The following is a 20327-nucleotide window of genomic DNA, read 5'->3' as shown; positions in this document are numbered from 1 at the left end:
CTCTCTCTGCCCCTGACCCACTCGCATTCTGTCTCTGTCAAAAATAAATAAACGTTAAAAAAAAAAAAAAAAAGAGCAGAAGAACAAAAGGGGCGTCTGGCTGGCTCAGTCCGTAGAGCAGAGCATGCTACTCTTTTTTTTTTTTAATTTTTTTTTTAATGTTTATTTCTGAAACAGAGACAGAGCATGAGTGGGGGAGGGGCAGAGAGAGAGGGAGACACAGAATCTGAAGCAGGCTCCAGGCTCCCAGCTGTCAGCACAGAGCCTGACATGGGGCTCGAACTCACAAACTGTGAAATCGTGACCTGAGCCGAAGTCAGTCGCTCAACCCACTGAGCCACCCAGGCGCCCCCAGAGCACGCTACTCTTGATCTCAGGGTTGGGAGCCCAAGCCCCACCTTGAGCGTAGAGATTACTTAAAAATTAAAATCTTTAAAAAGAGAAGAAGGATGAGGAGGAGGGGGAGGGGGAGGGGAGGGGGAGGGGAGGGGGAGGGGGGAGGAGATCAGCCAAGAGCCAGAGTCCTGTTCCCGGTGAAGTCCTAACTCAGTCCTGGAACTGAAGCAGCTGGCAGGGGCGGAGAGGGAGGGGGTGGGGGTGGGGTGCGCGTCTGCGGAGCGCAGCTGGAGGGAGCCGGCTTCGTGCAGGAGAGAGGAGCGAGTCCAGAAGACAGAGCCGGAGGGACAAAGTCCGGGGGATGGCAGCCCTGGGGCGCGCGTCCTCGCTGCTGTCGCTGCTGCCGCTGCTGCTGGTGCCCGCTGCGGGCGCAGGGGGCGCGCGGTGGCGCGGGGAGGGCACCAGCCCGCACCTACGGAGCATCTTTCTGGGCCGCTGCGCGGAGTACAGCTCCCTGCTGAGCCCGGAGCTGCGGTGAGCGCGGCGGGGGCTGCGGGAGGTCTGGAGGTGAGGAGGGCGTGGGGAGTCTGAAGGTCGGGGCCTGGGGGGGAAGGGGAGGATCTTGACCCGAGAGGGGTGGGGGAAAGTGGGGGTTCTAGAGGTGCGGGGAGCCAAATGTGGAGAGTGGGGAGTCTAGCGGTGTGTGTGTGTGTGTGTGTGTGTGTGTGTGTGTGTGTGTGAAGCAGGCTGTGGGTGGTCGGCCTAGAGGTGAGGCTTAGGTAGAGGGGAGTTTGGATGACCGACAGCATGTGCTCAGCCAGAAGGGTCAGACCCAGGAAGAGGGCCTTCCGCTGGAATTGGTGAGTCTGGGGACTTGGGCAATTCATTACCAGATCCCCTAAGGTAGAGGACTTTCTAAGTTGAGTCTCTCTTGCCAGCACAGTGCTTCGTACTAATCTTTATATCTTCTTTGGACCTACTTTTGCTGTTTTCATAATGTCCTTTTATTGTGCCAGGATTTTTTTTTTTTTTTTTTTGGTGACAAGGTTCAGACAAATAAAAACAGCAGAGAATCGTGTAGGGAACCCACCCATGATAGCCACTGCCCACCACAAGACATAAAAAGTTACAAATGCCTTGGGGAATGTTTTTGAAAAGCCAAAATGGACTTCAAGAGTGGTGGCTGTCCCTGGAGGGCATCCTTTCTGCTTTAGTGTCACCTGATGCAAAGGGTGACAGCTTGGGCGTGTCAGCCGATAGATCAGCCCAAATCCCTTGGCTTGAGCGAATGTTTTTTTGAGCGAATGTTTTTTATTACTTTCAGCGAGGAAGGAGACAGGGAGATAGTTCTCAAAGCACTGTCTCCTCTAACACAAACTTCAGAGCTGCTTATACTGCCAGCCGCACCATTTTGTCCAGTTATTCTTGCAAATAGGTAGCTGGTCACAGGAACTTGGTAAACTTTGTAATCTTTCCAGCATGGCTTACAAGGGGTTAGCTTAACTACAATTTCCCAGGAACATTTATGATCTGTGTTCCCAGGCATCTACTCTCTCTCTCTCTCTTTTAAAAAATTTCTTTAAGTTTATTTATTTATTTTGAGAGAAAGGGAGAGAGAGAGTAGAGAGTAGAGGGCGCACACACACACCCACACCCCCCCCCACACACACGTGGGGGAGGGGCAGAGAGGAGAGAGAATCCCAAGCAGCCTCCCAACCATCAGTGCAGAGTCTGATGTGGGGCTCCAACTCACGAACCATGAGATTGAACCATGAGATCGTGACCTGAGCTGAGATCAAGAGTCAGACACTTAACCGACTGCACCACCCAGGTACCCAAGGAATCTACTCTCCCGAGTAACTTTGGAGGGTTCCCAGGAACAGTGAGGTCCTCAAGGACTCGTGAAGCTGAAAACAAATATGCTGGAGAAACAAGATAGTTATTTTCTCACTGATGAGACATTAGGTCCCTGATGTGACCTTATTCCTAACTAACATTAGCAGCGGGTGTAACAGCTTTTCTCAACACTCAGAGCCCATGCCTGGTTTTATAAGGTCTTGTCCACCAGCCTGATCTCACCTGGCCCCTGACACAATGGACCTTAGGTCTAAATGGAGAGGCACCTCAAATTGGGGGCCTGCATTGGCTTATTGGAATTGTCATCCTCCAGCACAGTGCTTTTTCTGCTGGTCTCTGGGAGCCTGAGACAAGACTTAGGTTCCTTAGCTCTGAAACATGTGTGTAGTTCCTTCTGAGACCACTTTCACGGTCAGATTCCTAAATCCGTCACGGGTTTGTCTTCTCCTCTTCTGAGCTGGGGTTAATGCATGAGACATGACAGTTTGCTGCCTTTCTCGTGCCTAGTTCTGCAGAGTTAATAAATGGCAAAATTGCTTGTAAAGCTGTTGAACTTTGAGAGAAACGACAGTATTTCACATCACTTCATGATGTCGTTGGTTTTTTTTTTCTTTTCTTTTCTAACTTGTACTTCTGTACAGGGACAAGAACTGCACGGCTATCTGGGAAGCCTTTAAAGTGGTTCTGGACAAGGATCCCTGTTCTGTATTTCCCTTGGACTATGACCTTTTTATTAGCCTCTCCAGACACTCCATTCCCAGGGACAAGGTAAAATGTTCTTCTCTGTCTCTACAGAGATAGATAGTGCCTGGGCCAGTATCTGTGACCCTGTGGGACCCTGTTTCAGTATCACCAAAAAATCAAGCAACAAACTCACCTGAGCTCTCTGATGGGAAGGCATCTTCACTGGTAATCCTGGGTCTCCTGCCTGTCTGGGCAGAAGGGACTTTCCTAGGTCAACAAGTTTGTGCAGGAATCACCACATTAGGACATTGCCACACCTTCTGCCTGGGCCTCTGCCCCGAACCAATTCTGAATAACCTGTGTCCAACTGGCCCCATTTGGTCTGAACTTTGAGGGACTCAGAAAGACTTTAACCTCAATATCTTCCCAGAAGACTGATCCCTCCTTTTATTATTATTATTATTATTATTATTATTATCATTATCATTATCATTATTATTTTAATGTTTATTTATTTTTGAGAGAGAAGGAGAGACAGAGTGTGAGCAGGGGAGGGGCAGAAAGAGAGGGAGACACAGAATCCAAAGCAGGTTCCAGGCTCTGAGCTGTCAGCACAGAACCTGACACGGGGCTCAAACTCACAAACTGTGAGACTGTGACCTGAGTCGAAGTCAGATGCTTCACCAACTGAGCCACCCAGGTGCCCCCTGATCCCTCATTTTAAGGAACCTTAAGATTCTATCTGTTCAGTACCATTAAGAAAACCACATGTCTATGTTCTGAGTTATTTTTTTTTTATGTTTTGAGTTCTAATAAAATCAAAATAAATGAGAAAATCTACATAAAATGCTTGCTTAGAACAATACCTTGAGTTTAAAGAAAGATACCTTTATTGTTTCTCTGACAACATAATTCTTAACCTGATTTTTCATTGTAAAATCAGGTAACAATAATGTTTACCAATGAGAAAATCTTAACATCATTTCTGATAGAGCTGGAAGGTTCAGTGATATAATAGATTGAAAATAGGTTGCATTTTGCACCTTGCCAGCTCCCTGCCAGTAAAAAGAGGAACGATGAATTTTGTTCTTTCTTTGGTGCTAGCTGATGAACTCAGGAAATAGTTCCCAATTTACTTCCACCTGCTGAACATTGTGCTAAGGCAACAAGTGGACAAAGTGCAACAGAGAGCAAAACAGCCCCTCCCCCAGGAACCTTCCAGTCTGGGCATAGACCAAGTGGACTACTAAGGATCTAATGAGATTATGAGTGGGATATCGTTATTTGTATTACTGCTGTGTGAAAACACCGTAGCTTGATGGTGGAAACTGTAAAACATAATATAAAAGTCACATATTTCTGAGGCACTTTATGCTCTGGGAAGTGCTTTTTTGTGGTTACATATTATCCTGAACACAGCTGTGGTAGAAGAGAAAGGGCTCATGCTCCCCATTTTCCAGATGTTGAAACCGAGGCACAGGGAGATTACATGCTTTGCTCAAGATCACACATCTAGTGTATGAACAGACTCAGGATTCAAACCCAGGTCCTTTGATCTTTTTTTAATCCAGGAATGTTTATATAAACACTGCTGGGAAAGTATTTTGTTAATGTTTGCCTGATACCCTAGGAATAAGGGGAGTAAATATCGGGATACTCTCTGAATGGGTAAACAGAGACAAAGAAAAAGAAAGTTCAGTTGTCAGGCAAGCTGGAGTTGAATGAGCAATGGACTGCCTGACATGTCTGAAAAAAATCTGCCTTGATTTTATTTTATATGGTAATTTTGTGTTTGCTTTTTCCTTAGTCCCTGTTCTGGGAAAACAACCACCTCCTTGTCACTAGCTATGCAGAGAATGCCCGTCGCTTTATGCCTCTGTGTGATGTTCTGTATGGCAGGATTGGAGATTTTCTGAGCTGGTGTCGACAGGAAAATGCCTCCGGTAAGACTCCTGCACAAACCACAAGAAAAGTATGAGCTCCGGGGGCCTGGCTGGCTCAGTTGTTGGAGCATACAGCTCTTGATTTCGGGGTCGGGTTTGTGAGTTCGAACCCCCGTGTTGGGTGTAGGATTACTTAAAAAAATAAAATCTGTTTTTTAAATGTTTATTTATTTTTGAGAGAGAGAGACAGAGCGTGAGTGGGAGAGGGACAAGAGAGAGAGGGAGACACAGAATCCGAAGCAGGCTCTGAGCTGTCAGCACAGAGCCCGACGTGGGGCTCGAACTCACGAAGCGAGAGATCATGACCTGAGCTGAAGTCGATGCCTAATTGACTGGGCCACCCAGGCGCCCCATAAAATTTTAAAAATAAAACAAAAGTAAGAGCTCTCATTTAAGTAGATATTATGCATTTGTGCTAAATGCTTTCATATGCATTTGTCCCATTTGATTCCCCCCAAATCCTCTGAGGTAGGTGGTAATAATAATTAATAATAACAATAATAGGTAGAAAGCACTTATCTTTTGCTGGGTACTCTCTAAGCACTTTACATATACAGTATTAACTAATTTAATCTCTGCACCAGCCCCAAGAGATAGGTCTTCTAATTCCTATTTCGATAAATGAGGACCCTGAGGCCCAGCAAGGTTAAGAAACCTGCTGAGGAGTGAACAGCCAGGAAGCAGCAGAGGCAGACAGTCTGACTCCAGAACACACGCTCCCAATCCTGCACAACTTGGCCTCACCACCCTCACTTTCCAGAAAGGGAAACGGACGCTTAGGGAGGTTAAATCACTGGAAGAAGCAGCGCCAGGAGTTAATTCTCTCCTGATGGATTCTGAAGCCTGTGCTCTTAAATGCCACGCCAAGTGCCGGCAGACATTTGGAGACTGAAATCACAGTGAAAGTCACAAGGGCTGGCCTGGTGGGAATGAAAACTCTCCTCATGCATTTTATCTCCCAGATCCTTCTGGGAACTGGAGATAACAGAGCCCCCATCCTCGGGGTGCTTATAGCCTTGTGAGGGACGTTCCCTTCTGTGCTGTGCTCTGACGCAGGAAAAGCCAGGTCCTAAGCAGTAGCACAGACACCAGCCTAGACCAGGGTATCCGTGAAGCTTCCCAGCAGTTCTTGGTTCTCAGTGAGTCTCGAAGGGTGAGCAGGAAAGGTGGAGGCGGGAGGGGATGCTCCCTTGAGAAAACTGGAGATTCCTCCTCCCTGGGTATTGGAGTCACGTTCAAAGGTAGCCTAAGCACAGTTCTGTGTATTCTCCTCCAGTCATCCATTCATCCAACCCAGAGCCACAGAGAGCCTACTCTGTGCCAAGCCCTCCTCTTCTAGGCACTGGGAACACAGCAGAGGATAAAACAGGCAAATCATACCCCATCCTTACACTATAGACGGGAGATAAAACAATACACAGGCAAGTAAAATAATCTGTGGAAGGGTGTCTGGCATATTTGAGGAACAGCAAGAACCACAGTGACTAAAGAGAAAAGTACAGGCTGTGAGGCTAGAGGAATAAAGGAAGGCCAGACAGCATGGGACCTGTGAGGACTCTGGCTTTCACTGGTGGGGAGATGGAAAATTGCAGGGCTCAGATCAATGCACACGGTCCTTTGTTCAATGGACAGTGACCAGGAAGTCTGTGGTTATCCTGCAGCAGGGTGGGGAGAATGGGGAAGGGGTGTGAGAGAAAGAACATGAAGGAAAGGAGAGTACGGTATAATCACAAACAAATGTTTGGTCTTTGTCCCCATTTCCTGGCACACAGCTTCACATGGGGGTTGGTCACCAGGAAGACCAAGGAAAGCCTGATTAGAGCCTGTGAGCTCTCAGCCCCGTCTCTGTCCTCCAGGATGGAAAGAGGGGCTGGCGGTTGAGTTAACCGCCAAACTGGCGATTTAATCAGTTGTGTCTGCGTAATGAAATCTCATAAAACCCTTGTGTAGTGGGGTTCAGAGGGTTTCTGAGTTGGTGAACGCAGATGCTGGGAGGGTGGTGGGCCTGGAGGGGGCGTGGGAGCTCCTCATACTTCCCCTCGGAAGCACATATGTTGCCCTGTTTGGTTCTCTCTAGGACAACTTGTCAGTGAGTACCTTCTCCTTTTTCATAGAGTAAATGGTGGACATGATCCCATTATATGGCTGCTGAATTGTCATTAAAATTTTAAAGAATTAATACATTTTAACACTTTATGTATATATATGCGCACAAAAATGTTTATTTGAATTTTGAAAGATTATGTAATATTATATTAGTAACATTTTAATTTTGAAGTTTATAGAATATTACTCTTTTTATGTTTTTTTAATTTTTAAAATTTTTAAAACTTACATCCAAGTCAGTTAACATCTAGTGCAACAATGTTTTCAGGAGTAGGTTCCTTAGTGCCCCTTACCCATTTAGCCCCTCCCCCTCCCACCCCCCCTCCAGTAACCCTCTGTTTGTTCTCCATATTTAAGGGTCTCTTATGTTTTGTCCCCCTCCCTGTTTTTATATTATTTTTGCTTCCCTTCCCTTATGATCACCTGTTTTGTATCTTAAAGTCCTTATATGAGTGAAGTCATGTATTTGTCTTTCTCTGACTGGCGAATTTCACTTAGCATAATACCCTCTAGTTCCATCCACGTAGTTGCAAATGGCAAGATTTCATTTCTGTTTGATTGCCGAGTAATACTCCATTGTACATATATACTACATCTTCTTTATCCATTCATCCATCCATTGATGGACATTTGGGCTCTTTCCATACTTTGGCTATTGTTGAAAGGGCTGCTATAAACATTGGGGTGCATGTGCCCCTTCAAAACAGCACACCTGTACCCCTTGGATGAATTACCTAATAGTGCAATTGCTGGGTCATAAGGAAGTTCTATTAATTTTTTGAGGAACCTCCATACTGTTTTCCAGAGTGGCTGCACCAGTTTGCATTCCCACCAGCAGTGCAAAAGAGATCTTCTCTCTCCGCATCCTTGCCAACATCTGATGTTGCCTGAGTTGTTAATGTTTGCCATTCTGACAGGTGTAAGGTGGTATCTCATTGTGGTTTTGATTTCTATTTCCCTGATGATGAGTGATGTTGAGCATTTTTTCATGTGTCGGTTGGCCATCTGAATGTGTTCCTTGGAGAAGTGTCTATTCATGTCTTTTGCCCATTTCTTCACTGGATTCTTTGTTTTTTGGGTGTTGAGTTTGATAAGTTCTTTATAGATTTTGGATACTAACCCTTTATTTGATATATCGTTTGCAAGTATCTTCTCCCATTCCATTGGTTGCCTTTTAGTTTTGCTGATTGTTTCCTTCATTGTGCAGAAGCTTTTTATTTTGATGAGGTCCCAGTAGTTCCTTTTTGCTTTTGTTTCCTTTGCCTCTGGAGATGTGTTGAGTAAGAAGTTGCTGTGGCCAAGATCAAAGAGGTTTTTGCCTGCTTTCTCCTTGAGGATTTTGATGGCTTTCTGTCTTACATCGAAGTCTTTCATCCATTTTGAGTTTATTTTGTGTATGGTGTGAGAAAGTGGCCCAGGTTCATTCTTCTGCATGTCGCTGTCCAGTTTTCCCAGCACCACTTGCTGAAGAGACTGTCTTTATTCCATTGGATAGTCTTTCCTGCTTTGTCAAAGATTAGTTGGCCATATGTTTGTGGGTCCATTTCTGGGTTCTCTGTTCTCTTCCATTGATCTGAGTGTCTGTTTTTGTGCCGACATGTTATATATTTTAAATTTTATAAAACATCTATTTTTTGGCCAAGGACTATCACTTTCTTGGTGTATTTTTGTTTTATTTATGTCCAAGACCAGGGCTAACTGGAGAAAGCACTTCTCCCAAGAAAGCCAAGTTTTTTTTTTAATTAAAAAAATTTTATTTGAGAGAGAGAAAGAGAGAGAGAGAGAGAGATAATCCTAAGCAGGCTCCTCACTCAGTGTAGAGCCTGATGTGGGGCTCGATCACACAAGCGTGGGATTATGACCTGAGCCAAAATCAAGAGTGAGATGTTTAACTGACTGATCCACCCAGGCACCCTGCAAAGAGTTTTTTTAAAAAATAATTTCACTCGAACTTCAGTAAAGAAATAACCCAGCTAACATGCTGATGCTCAGTGGTCGGCAGCCTTACTCATTCACTAACTGCTTAGTTCTCTGCCTTCTTCACATTTGTGCTGAGCAAAATGACACCTGTCCTGCTGTCATGGATTGGGTGATCCCTCGCCACGTTCCTTGTGGATTGGGTGGGCAGAACTACCGTGCACGTCAAACTTGTAAACACAAGCTAAATAGATTTTGTGGGGCCAGCAAATATTTTAAATTAATTCTTCTTTGATACAATGTTTGGAATGAAACGTTTGTCTGTTTTCCCCTTAGGGCTCGATTATCAGTCCTGCCCTACGTCAGAAGATTGTGAGAACAACCCTGTGGATTCTTACTGGAAAATGGCATCTATGCAGGTAAGCGTGGGGAGGGCAGCTGAGAGGCTAAGCAGGTGTAGGCCTGCAAACATGAGACAGTGGGGTTCAGAGACTGGGCCCATCGGGTCATGACTTAACTTCTCTGAGCCTCTCTTCCCATCCATGTTTGGCACAGTCTGATTCACTCTGCTCCGTCGAGGTGTGAGGACGTAGGAGCCCAAATACTTACTGCAGCGCCTGGCACAGGGGACACATTCAGTGAGTGTTGGTATAGATGAGGATATTAACTAGTCACTATTACTACCACCACGCCGCGGCTGCCCTGGTATTTTAAATCCATGTGGTTTTGACTGCTATGTAAAATGGGGTGATCCTTGTTTTATGCGAACCCCTGGGACACCTGAGATCGAGATGTGGGGGTCAGAAATGTCCCCGAGACTGATATTAATGATAGAGGAGGTGATAGGTGACAGGTGAGCAGAGGGTAAACTGGAGACACGGAAATGGTCTTTTGTGGAAGGTCTATACAGCTACCAGTTCATGATAGTCTATTAACCGTTGGCTGTATTGACTAGGAGGCCAGTGGGCTTCAGGGTCCCATCACCTACAACCACCCACCCCCTTTCAGGGCTGTCCATGTCCCTTTATGTCCCATTCTGGATCCCCAGGTGTCCACTGGGTCCATTGTTAATCAGGGTGACTTTTGTTAGACCCTCTTCCACGTTGTGGTTTAGAGCAGGGCAATGGGCCTGCTCCAGGCAAAAGGCACTGTTTATGTCTGCACTCTCCTGCTGCGCCAGCGGGGGCACCCCACTTTTGCTCACTACCCATGGGCTTCGTTTCCAGTGGAGACTCCGCTCAGTGAGCATTGGGCTGCCAGCGCTCACGGAGGCTGTGGGTGCCTCATCGCCTGAATGTGGGGTTGGTTGTCACAGCAACTCAGGGGCAATGTCAACATTCTCGTAAAACAACAACAACAAACCATGTACTCTTTGCCGTGCACCTGCCCCACGTCAAAGAGTGTGCTCCAAACCAATCTCTACCCTCTCCAACTCTGGAATGGGAGTCCAAGAATCATACCCACGTTTTAGGAGCCCTTGGAATGAGCTGGGTCGTGTATGCACAAGGAGAGGAGTTTAGCATAACGATGAGGAGAGGGTCTGAATTGTAGCAGAGAAGTATTCATTCAATAGATGTTAATAATTATTATTTAAAATTTCTTTTTAATGTTTATTCAGTTTTGACCGAGAGTGAGCAGGGAGGAGCAGAGAGAAAGACACAAAGTCTGAGGCAGGCTCCAGGCTCTGAGCTGTCAGCACAGAGCCCCATGTGGGACTCCAACCCACGAACCGTGAGATCATGACCTAAGGTGAAGTCAGTCAGACGCTTAACCGATGGAGCTGTCCAGGTGCCCAATAATTATTATTTTAAATGATTTAATCTTTACAACAATCCTATGAGGGAGGGATCCTTATGAGGCACAAAGGGATCAGGAAACTTAACCAGGCTTATTACAGAGCTCGTAAGTCGAGGAGTCATGGACTTATATCTGCTGCGTCATATAGCTTCATTGTATCTGCATGCATTTTTTATTACCTTTTTTTCTTATCAATGTAGTAGCTGCTCAGGATTAAAAAATGACACATTAGGGCCGCTTGGATGGCTCAGTCGGTTAATTGTCCGACTCTTGGTTTTGGCTCAGGTCAGGATCTCCTAGCTCATGGGTTCAAGTCCCAAGTTGGGCTCTGTGCTGACAGTGCAGAGCCTGCTTGGGATTCTCTCTCTCTGTCTCTGTCTCTCTGTCTCTCACACTCTCTCTTTCAAAAGTAAACAAATAAGCATGTTTTAAAAAAAGAAGAATATCTGGATGTTCTTTCTAGACTTATTCTTAAAAAGTTATTTTTAAAAATGACAAATTATAGAAAATATAGATAAGAAAAAATTCATCGTGTATAAGTAAAGGTGACCCCTTCAGCATAGTGGTCACCAGACTTTGGCATTTGTGGATTTACCCATGACCATTAGCATTATTTTGAAGCAAGCTAAAACGTACACAGCATGAAGTGCACTGTCGCTTTGCTGCTGCTGGCATTAGGTGTCACTTTGTCAGACAATAAGTCCAGCGTGGATATCTCATTGCCACCTGCTTTTCCAGCCCCCCGCCTCACTAACGGAAACATTTTATCAGGGAAATCGCATGTTCCGGTACAATTCTTTCTTTCTTTCTTTCTTTCTTTCTTTCTTTCTTTCTTTCTTTCTTTCTTTCTTTCTTTCTTTTTCTTTCTTTCTTTCTTTCTTTCCTTTCTTAAGATTTTATGTTTAAGTCATCTCTGTGCCCAACGTGGGGCTCGAACACACAACCCCAAGACCAAGAGTTGTATTCTTTACGGACTGAGCCAGGCAGTAGTATTCTGAACTGGAGATTTGGGAACTTCTCTGGACTTATCCTTTCCTTGGGAATTTTGGGGAGTTGACTAATGTTTCCAGACTTTTGCCCGTTTATTTTGAGCATTGAGGGCTCATGCTCAGTCTACGTCATCCTGCATTTCGTTTTAAATGTGAGCACTTCTTACGCGTTTGCAAATCTCGTGTGGACTTTTAGTAACGGTTGGCTAATATTTCAGACATGTGAGTACTTTGGGTTACTTACCATTCCTTTGTTGTTGCCTATTTTAGGTTACTTACAGACAACACTGCCACACACACCTCTGTGCACAGTGCTTGTGGTGGTCCCTAGGGTTGTGTAGAGTTGTTTACAAAATATGTCTGGCTCATCTTCCACACACATGGTTTGCATTTCCCTGCCTGGTCAAGTTACTTGGGTGTGACTTGCGGTGGCCAAAGAGATGTGAGAGGGAGTGTGCGTGGTTTCCGGGCGGGCACCTTTAAGAACTGGTCTGTGATCTGCCACCGTCCCCTTCTCCCTTCCCTGACGATCAGTGACTTTACAGACACGGAGTCTTCATCAGCTTGGGTCCCAGAGCGAGGACTTATGGAGCAAAACCCCAGTCGACCTGTGATAAACGTGTAGTGTGAGCACGAAACAACTCTTTCTTGCTTAAAGCCACTGTGATTTTGACGTTGTTTGCAATGGCTGTGTAATTTAGTCTGTTTCAGCTGTTACGATGCTGGAATCACATGGTTTCCTCAGTAGATTCCCAGACACGGAATCACTGAGTCTATGAGGTTTTGACATTTCAGAGCAATTTGCTTTACAAGATACACTAGTTGTATCCCTACCAGCTATATGGAATATCAAAATTGTTTTGAAATACCAAATTTTAGTAGATCCTTGCTAATACTGAGGATCGTTAGTTTTATTTTTATCTTTTTACTTTTTTGAACGTTTATTTATTTTTGAGAGAGGGAGAGACAGAGCACGAACGGGGGAGGGCAGAGAGAGAGGGAGACACAGAATCTGAAGCAGACTCCAGGCTCCGAGCTGTCAGCACAGAGCCCAATGAGGGCCTTGAACCCATAAACTGCGAGATCATGACCTGAGCTGAAGTTGGACACCTAACCGACTGAGCCCCCTGGGCTCCCCGAGGATTGTCAGTTTCAAAAACTTGCTCATTTCATACCTGAAAAATGACATGTGTTAATTTACTCCAAATAGTTGTTTCTTCTTACAGTATTCGAGGGATAGTACTGGGGTGATCCACGTCATGCTGAATGGTTCAGAGCCCAAAGGAGCCTATCCTGTTAAAGGGTAAGAATACCAGCATCAACAAATACAACGAAGAATGCCAAAATGTTCACTTTGTGTTTTCAAATGGAGGCTTAAGAAAATTGTCTTCATTCCCAGTGTAATGCTTGCTTTTGTAAATTCCAGTAAAGCAAAACAATCGAATGACCTGGAGATCAGGGCCACGTCTACACATTTCTGCCATTAATAGCTGATGAATGCATGAATGAAATAGATCACCTAAAAATAAAAGCTAAAAATACCCCCCCAAAACTCCCCTCAAAACAAAAGTGATGTGTAAATCAACTAACGAAATGGGAAAAGTATCCTATTGCTTTAAGACTTTAAGAAATGCCTTTCCTGTTTCTCAGTTTTTTTGCAGATTTTGAAATTCCCTACCTCCAGAAGGATAAAATCACACGAATTGAGATCTGGGTTATGCATGAAATCGGGAGACCAAAGGTGTAAGTCATGGTGTTTCTGATGATGGTAATTGTGCAAATATGCTTTTCTTGATTTTCATATGATCAAGTCCATTTTACATTTTCATTTTTGGGGACACAACACTCTTCTCTGTTTCTTTTTAATTAAAAAAAAATTTTTTTTAATGTTTATTTACTTTTGAGAGAAAGAGAGAGAGACAGGTGTGAGTGGGGGAAGGACAGAGAGAGGGAGACACAAAATCCAAAGCAGGCTCCAGTCTCTGAGCTGTCAGCACAGAGCCCAACGTGGGGCTTGAACCCACAGACCACGAGATCATGGACTGAGCTGAAGTCGGATGCTTAACTGACTGAGCCACCCAGGCGCCCCTCTTCTCTGTTTCTAATGTCATGGGTAAAGAAAGACAAAGGCTTGACTTTTTTGGAAATGCCACTAACCAGTCCCGAGTCCAGAGAGAAAACCTCCTTTATTCAGATACTATTCTCAGCTGAGGAAAATTGTCTTTTCTGAGCTACCTGGGTAGCATTGGAGAGTTCCTTATGCATTCGTGTGGGTCAAAGCCAATTTCTCCTCCTGGTTGTTTGAAGGCCCCCACCAGGAGTTCTCACAATGAACCCAAGGAGTATGTAATGAAAACTATTCTCAGAAAAGACACAGTTCTACAACTGGATCTTAGTTCACTGGCCAAGGAAATGGTTAAGGTCCATCTTTTCTGGAAAACCACCTGAGTTTATATAAATGCAAGCCTGAACTCATCCTTCTCGTCAGTGAGGGGCATTGCTGGAAAAACTAAAGATAAGAAACATAAACTCAGGGACGTCTGGGTGGCTCACTCGATTAAGCGTCTGGCTCTTGATTTAGGTTCAGGTGGTGATCTCGTGATTAGTGAGTTCGAGCCCCACATCGGCTGTGTGCTGAGTGCAGAGCCTGCTTGGGATTCTCTCTCTTTCCCTCTCTCTTTGCTGCTCCCCTGCTCTCTTTCTTTCTCTCTCTCTCAAAATAAATAAACATCAAAAAACAAAAACAAAAACAAAACATAAACCCAGTTGATTCAGAGACAAGCCGATCTGGCAGCTGCAGTGGAATGTCAGAAGCAAGTCAGGGCCTTGTTCTTCAGAGCATTCATGCAAAGCATTGACAACCCCAAGGACTATGTTCTGGGAGAATCTTAGCAACCTCCCCATTTCAGGCCCCTAGGACTCTCTAAGACTCACCATATAATGAGTGATTATTTTTTCCTGTGTCTTAGGCAAGAGATTAGGTTCGCAGATGACTTACTATATAGTTCTACCAGATCTGCATTTCTTTTCCCAGAAGACGAAGTATACTTATGTTGCATAGAAAACAGTGCATGTTATTTGTCTTACTTCTGTGGGAAGTTGCCTCTTGTCGGGAAATTTTGCTTCCTTGTTATTTTAACGTTTGTCTCAGAGAAATCTTGCCCTTCGAACCTGCCTTTAGTGAGATAAGGAAATTGCAAATGATGACCTGGCCTGAAATAATCCTGTCTTTTCTTTTGCTGACAACTTCCTCGTCACACCCTCCTGCCCACACAAAAGCTTTCCACCTTGTGTAACTCCTCAGGGCGCTGTCTGTTTCCTAGAAGGGTCTATTCCTGAATTGTTGAATGAAGCCAATTAGATTTTCAGATTTACTCAGTTGAATGTTTGTTCTTTAACGCTATGGAAGAGCCTTAAAATGCATTCAAAACCGTGGTGCCAGAAAACCTACTTTCAGGAATTTATGCGAAGGAAATAAGTAATTCAAGATGGGTGTGAAAAGGAAGCTTCGACAGGGTTCATTTTAGTGTGACATCAGCCTTGAGCATCAACAAGAGGGGACTGGTTTTATGAATCATGTCCTGATGATGACGGCAATCATGCTGGAATTAAAGAAGTATATATACACACTTCAACAGACACGGGCCAAGGCACACTACGAACTGCATTGGACAGCAGAAGGCTATTGTTATACTTAAAAAGTCTCTGGGGCACCTTGGTGGCTCAGTCCGTTAAGCGTCCAACTTCGGCTCAGGTCACGATCTCACAGTCTGTGGGTTCGAGCCCCACATCGGGCTCTATGCTGACAGCTCGGAGCCTGGAGCCTGCTTCGGATTCTGTGTCTCCCCTTCTCTCTGCCCTTCCCATGCTCATGCTGTGTCTCTGTTTCTCAATAGTAAATAAACGTTAAAAAAAATAAAAAAAAAAAAGTCTCATGGGAATGAATGCATTTCAAAGACTGAGAACGGTATACACCAAAATGTTAACCGTAGTTATCTCTAGCGATGTGCGATTGGGGTGCTTTTTTTCCCCATGGGTTTATTTGCATTTTTAATAATTTTTGGTTTGTGTGTTCTTGCTTTCATTTAAAACATACTGTATGGGACACAAGTCGCCAGCATTCTGGGGACCTGGGGCTCTGCCCTAAGGTGTGTTGCTGGGGGGAGGGCTGCGGAGAGCCCTGTGACCACCACCATGTGCCAGGGCAGGTCGCCCCCCCCCGCCCCCCCCTCAGCTGGACCCGCCAAGACAGGTTCTCAGTGTTCAGCTTTCTAGGGTGCAGCGGGTTTTCCCATATTCCCTCAGAGTGGAGACTAACCCAGGAAGCACGTGGTCATGGGACATTGTAATTCACCCAGAAACAACTTCCTTCTTCCTCCTTTAATTTTATTTATATTCTATGTTTTTGTATTTTAGGGAATCCTGTGGAGAAGGCAGTGTGAAAATCCTGGAAGAGAGACTGGAGAAAATGGGCTTTCAGTACCGCTGTATTAATGATCACCTGTAGGTGGTATATCCTAATCAGTGCACAATTTCCAGGGCGGAGCGGTGATTTTGGAGGGCAAGGGGCTGTTGGAAAGGGTTCTGCTGGGATCAGCACTGAGGGCCCCTGGACTGTGCCTTCTGGGTTGTCACTGGGCACGAGGGCTGAGGGTGCCTGCTGGCCAGACCTCTGCCTGGGTCCCACCCACTTTTGTCCAGAGTCTTTAAGAAAAGATGCTTCAAGGGGATACCTGGGTGGCCGAGTCAGTTGAGGGTCTGACTCTTGATTTCTGCTCAGGTCGTGATCCTGGGGTCGTGGGCTTAAGCCCTGTGTTGGGCTTGGGCTCCACGATGAGTGTTGGACCTGCTTAAGGTTCTCTCTCTTCTGCCTGTCTCCAGCATGCGTGCATGCTCTCTCTCTGTCTCAAAAAAAAAAAAAAAAAAAAAAAAAAAAAAGTGCTTCAAGGACAGACAGTAAAGTCCTGTTTCCTGGCTGCTTGTCCCATTTCCCCTCCCTTGCTTACAGCAATGGTGAGTCGCCTGAGGACAGGCACTGTGGTCCTGGCATTTGTGGATGCCATGGGTCCTTGCCTAAAATAGGTGCTAAGGTGGGTTTGTTTGAGGTACTTACAGATAGACATTGACAGTGGACCGATAGAAAATAGTAACAGCTGCCATTTACTGAGCACATTGTAGGCTAAGCACTTTATGTATTTACATATTGCCTGAGGGCTTTCCTGATTCTTGGAAGTTTAGATAAGCTTGGCTGAAACCCTGATACCTGTTGGAAACCCTCCCCTGGACCGGGAGTTCTTGCCTTGCTGCTTCCTGCTTTTGTCTGCCTCACCGCCTAAGTCTGCAGCCCTGCTCGGTTCCTCGGGGCCGAAGTCCAACACTGCAAGGCCTTAGTGGCTTTCCCCCAAATTGGCAAGGGTGGCAATTACATCTGCGGTCTTGGCCAGGCCCCACGACCATCCGTCTGGCTCTACTGTACCATACCTTCTCCGTGGCTCTGGGGGCTGGGTAATCGTCCCCACCGAGCAGAGCCCACGGGAAATGTGGGCTGCCCTCCGCTTTCCCAGAGAAGGAGCCCCACAGCTTGAAGCTGTCCCAGTGTATTCATCTGTTATTGTTAACGCTGTCAGGAAACTCCAAAGTTAGGTGTTGCCATCTTCTATTAAAACAATGTCCTCTTTTTGGGGAAATATAAACTATGTACGGGAAAATGCACAAGCCCTAAGTACACAGTTGAATGAATTTTCACAAGTTCCACACGCACCTGTCTAGATCGAGAAACAATATAACCAGCACCCCAGACTCTCCCCACTTGCCCACAATAGTAGCCTCTGTCTAGACTTGTGGTAGATTCGTTTTGTCTGTTGTTAAGCTTTATATAAACACCCGCTTTCCATGGAGGGATAAATTAAGGGTCAGAGAAATTAAATAAGTTTTGCAAGGTCACTACTCTGTGGCAGAGCTGAGTTTTGAACCTAGCATTCTATGGCTTTGAAGTATGCTCTTTTCTTTCTACAAGAGGACTCTTTCTTTCTTTCTTTCATTTTTTAATTTATTATTTATTATTTATTCTTGAGAAAGAGAGTGCAAGCAGGGGAGGGGCAGAGTGAGAGGTAGAATCTCAAGGAAGCGCCACACTATCAGGGCAGAGCCCGACGTGGGGCTTAAACCCATGAAACTGTGAGATCATGACCTGAGCTGAAATCTAGAGTTGGATGCTTAACCGACTGAGCCACCCAGGAGCCCCTCTACTGTAGGACCCTTCCTTTCTTAAAGCACCAGATTTCATTTTATTTTTAATGTTTTTGTTCAAATTGCAGTCAGTTAACATACCATGTAATCTTAGTTTCAGGTGTACAATATAGTGATTCAACACTTCGATAGAGCGCCCAAAAAAGCACCAGATTTTTGTATATTTTTCTTGAAAGGCAGTTTTTGTTTTTTGTTTTGTTTTTGTTTTTTGTTTTTTTTTTACTAAAACTGCTCAATGATGGAGAAAATTGTGCCAAAAAGTTCCACATGTGAGACCACTTTGCTTTGGCCCAGAACTCCCTCGAGGAAGTTGTCTTTGTAAGTCGTCAGGCCACGTATGGTGACCCAGGCCAGAGCCCAAGGTCTCCTTCCCTGCGCACGGCTGTCCTCAGGGACTTAGCCTGCTGTCACTTGCCCTAGTGTTGTCCCCACTGGTGCTGGCCTTCAGGGCTCTTCCCTTGCAAGCCTGGGTCAGCTCCCCTTCTCCCACTTCTTTACTGCCCACGGGCTCTTGTGTTAAGGTGGGGTTTTGTTTTGCTCCCGGGGCACAGGGGAGGTAACAGAAGGCTTACTGCAGGAGAGTCACAAAGGGTAACAAACCAAACTCCAACCCAGATGTAACTGAGAACCTGCCCCATAAAATTCAGGTGATGTTGTCCTCTGTCCTGTGGCAGACGGAAGTTCTCCCCAAGATTCTTGCCAATTCTGGCCACATCTTCTCTTGTCATAGCCTCTCTTGCCTCCTGGTTGCTTTCTGTGAGTGCTGTCTTGGGCCAGACTCAGTGAAACTCAATGACTTTGGAGTGGGGGGCATAAGCCACAGCAATAAACTACGGTCATAACAAACAGCTGTGTATCGTAGACTTTACTGGAAAGTAGGCAAGTCTCAGGGAGCAGTAGAGTGCACACACATTTCCTGTTTCTCCAAAGTCCCTTCCAGCCACCCGGCCAGGGAGGGAGCCCCTGTTGGCCTGACTCCTACCTAGTGTGCCCTGTGCTCCTGTTACCCGGCTCCTCTCTTCACTACTGCTTTCCCTGCCCTCCTGGGACTCCACGTGTCCTCCCTCTACTCGCGGAGCCAGTCAGCTTTCTTTGTTGCTGGAGCCTGGGCAAAGGCCATCACCCGTGTGCTTCAAGTCCAACTTTCTGGCCAAAGAACTTATCAAGAGGATTTTCCAGGCAAGACTGTACATGCTTGCTTGGGTGGTTCCGCGCTTGGGCTCTGGGGTGAGCCTGAAGGGTTCGCATTCAGCTCACATTCCGCCCCATTAGTGTGTGTTCTTGGGCCAGTTACTCTGATCCGCTTTCTCACCTGTAAACTGGAGATGGTATTAATACCTGCTCTGTTTGGTCTTTGTGAGGATTAAATGGCAAAGTCTATATAGAAAATCTTATCGGGGGCGCCTCGGTGGCTCAGTCAGTCAAGCGTGCGATGTCGGCTCAGGTCATGATCTCACGGTTCGTGAGTTTGAGCCCCACGTCGGGCTCTGTGCTGACAGTTCGGGGCTTCGGATTCCGTGTCTCCCTGTCTCTCTGTTCCTCCCCTGTTCGCACTCTGTGTGTGCTATTTCTCTCTCAGCAATAAATAAAGATTAAAACAATTAAAAACAAATAAAAAAATCCATCATCAAATTTCTTGGTATGTAGTAAGTGCCTAATAAATGCTGGCTAATGTTTTTAAAAACAAACAGTTTGTGTTTGGTGAGAGACTTTGTATCCCTGGTACTTTCCAGGCATACCGTATATGTTTGATGAGTGAGAGTCATTTAAATAATCCCTTAAATATTATTTCTTTTCATTCTGTAGACCAGTGAAGCTCTTAATGTGCGTGGACCACAGCACTCATCCTGATTGTGCCTTAAACTCGTAAGTAGCTGTCCTGCCCCGACCTCCTTGCCTCCCCAAGATAAGCGGGACTATTTATAGACCACTGATGAATTGCAGTATGATTTTACACACGCGCCCTAGAACATGTGGCTGCGGAGGGAGTCCTGTGCTTCTGCACTGAGCGGCTCGGGCTCTCTGAGCGGCTAAGATGGTGCAGGTTTGATGAACACCTGCCCAGGTGAGCTGAAGTCCGTACCATCCGTTCTTCCATCTGTAAGGGGAAAAGAGTACTCTGGCTGCTGCACATTGTGCTGTGTGCGTCACATGGAATATTTTGTCCATTTTGGGGCGCCTGGGTGGCTCGGTCGGTTGAGCGTCCCACTTGGGCTCAGGTCGTGATCTCGCGGCCTGTGGGTTCGAGCCCCGCGTCGGGCTCTGTGCTGACAGCTCGGAGCCTGGAGCCTGCTTTGGGTTCTGTGTCTCCCTCTCTCTCTGCCCCTCCCCTGTTCGTGGTCTGTCTGTCTGTCTCTCTCTCAAAGATGAATAAACGTTAAAAAACATTTTAAAAAAATGAATATTTTGTTCAGTTTCATAACTAGTCCATTAGAAAGAGAGAAACAGA

The 20327-nt window shown here is 45.7% G+C and overlaps 1 protein-coding gene across 4 annotated transcripts in view; it reads left to right on the top strand.

The window, feature by feature from the left end:
- Positions 1-599: 599 nt before the first annotated feature.
- Positions 600-20327, top strand: part of BST1 (bone marrow stromal cell antigen 1) — a 31328-nt gene continuing 11600 nt past the window's right edge. The window contains exons 1-9 of one of the 4 annotated variants that reach the window (XM_027039972.2): positions 600-870; positions 2835-2961; positions 4685-4820; positions 9180-9262; positions 12856-12932; positions 13280-13372; positions 16046-16132; positions 19685-19744; positions 19823-20275. In XM_027039972.2, coding sequence (XP_026895773.1) covers positions 698-870; positions 2835-2961; positions 4685-4820; positions 9180-9262; positions 12856-12932; positions 13280-13372; positions 16046-16132; positions 19685-19744; positions 19823-19886 — 900 coding nt within the window. In that variant the 5' untranslated portion in view covers positions 600-697 and the 3' untranslated portion in view covers positions 19887-20275. Of the gene's footprint in view, positions 871-1059; positions 1197-2834; positions 2962-4684; positions 4821-9179; positions 9263-12855; positions 12933-13279; positions 13373-16045; positions 16133-19684; positions 19745-19822; positions 20276-20327 lie in introns of those variants that run through there. The other 3 variants (XM_027040023.2, XM_027039884.2, XM_053217558.1) reach the window with 3 other exon arrangements.

Source organism: Acinonyx jubatus, chromosome B1 (genome assembly GCF_027475565.1).
Source record: "Acinonyx jubatus isolate Ajub_Pintada_27869175 chromosome B1, VMU_Ajub_asm_v1.0, whole genome shotgun sequence".
Classification (NCBI taxonomy): Eukaryota; Metazoa; Chordata; class Mammalia; order Carnivora; family Felidae; genus Acinonyx; species Acinonyx jubatus.
This window is presented reverse-complemented; position numbering and strand designations above follow the sequence as displayed.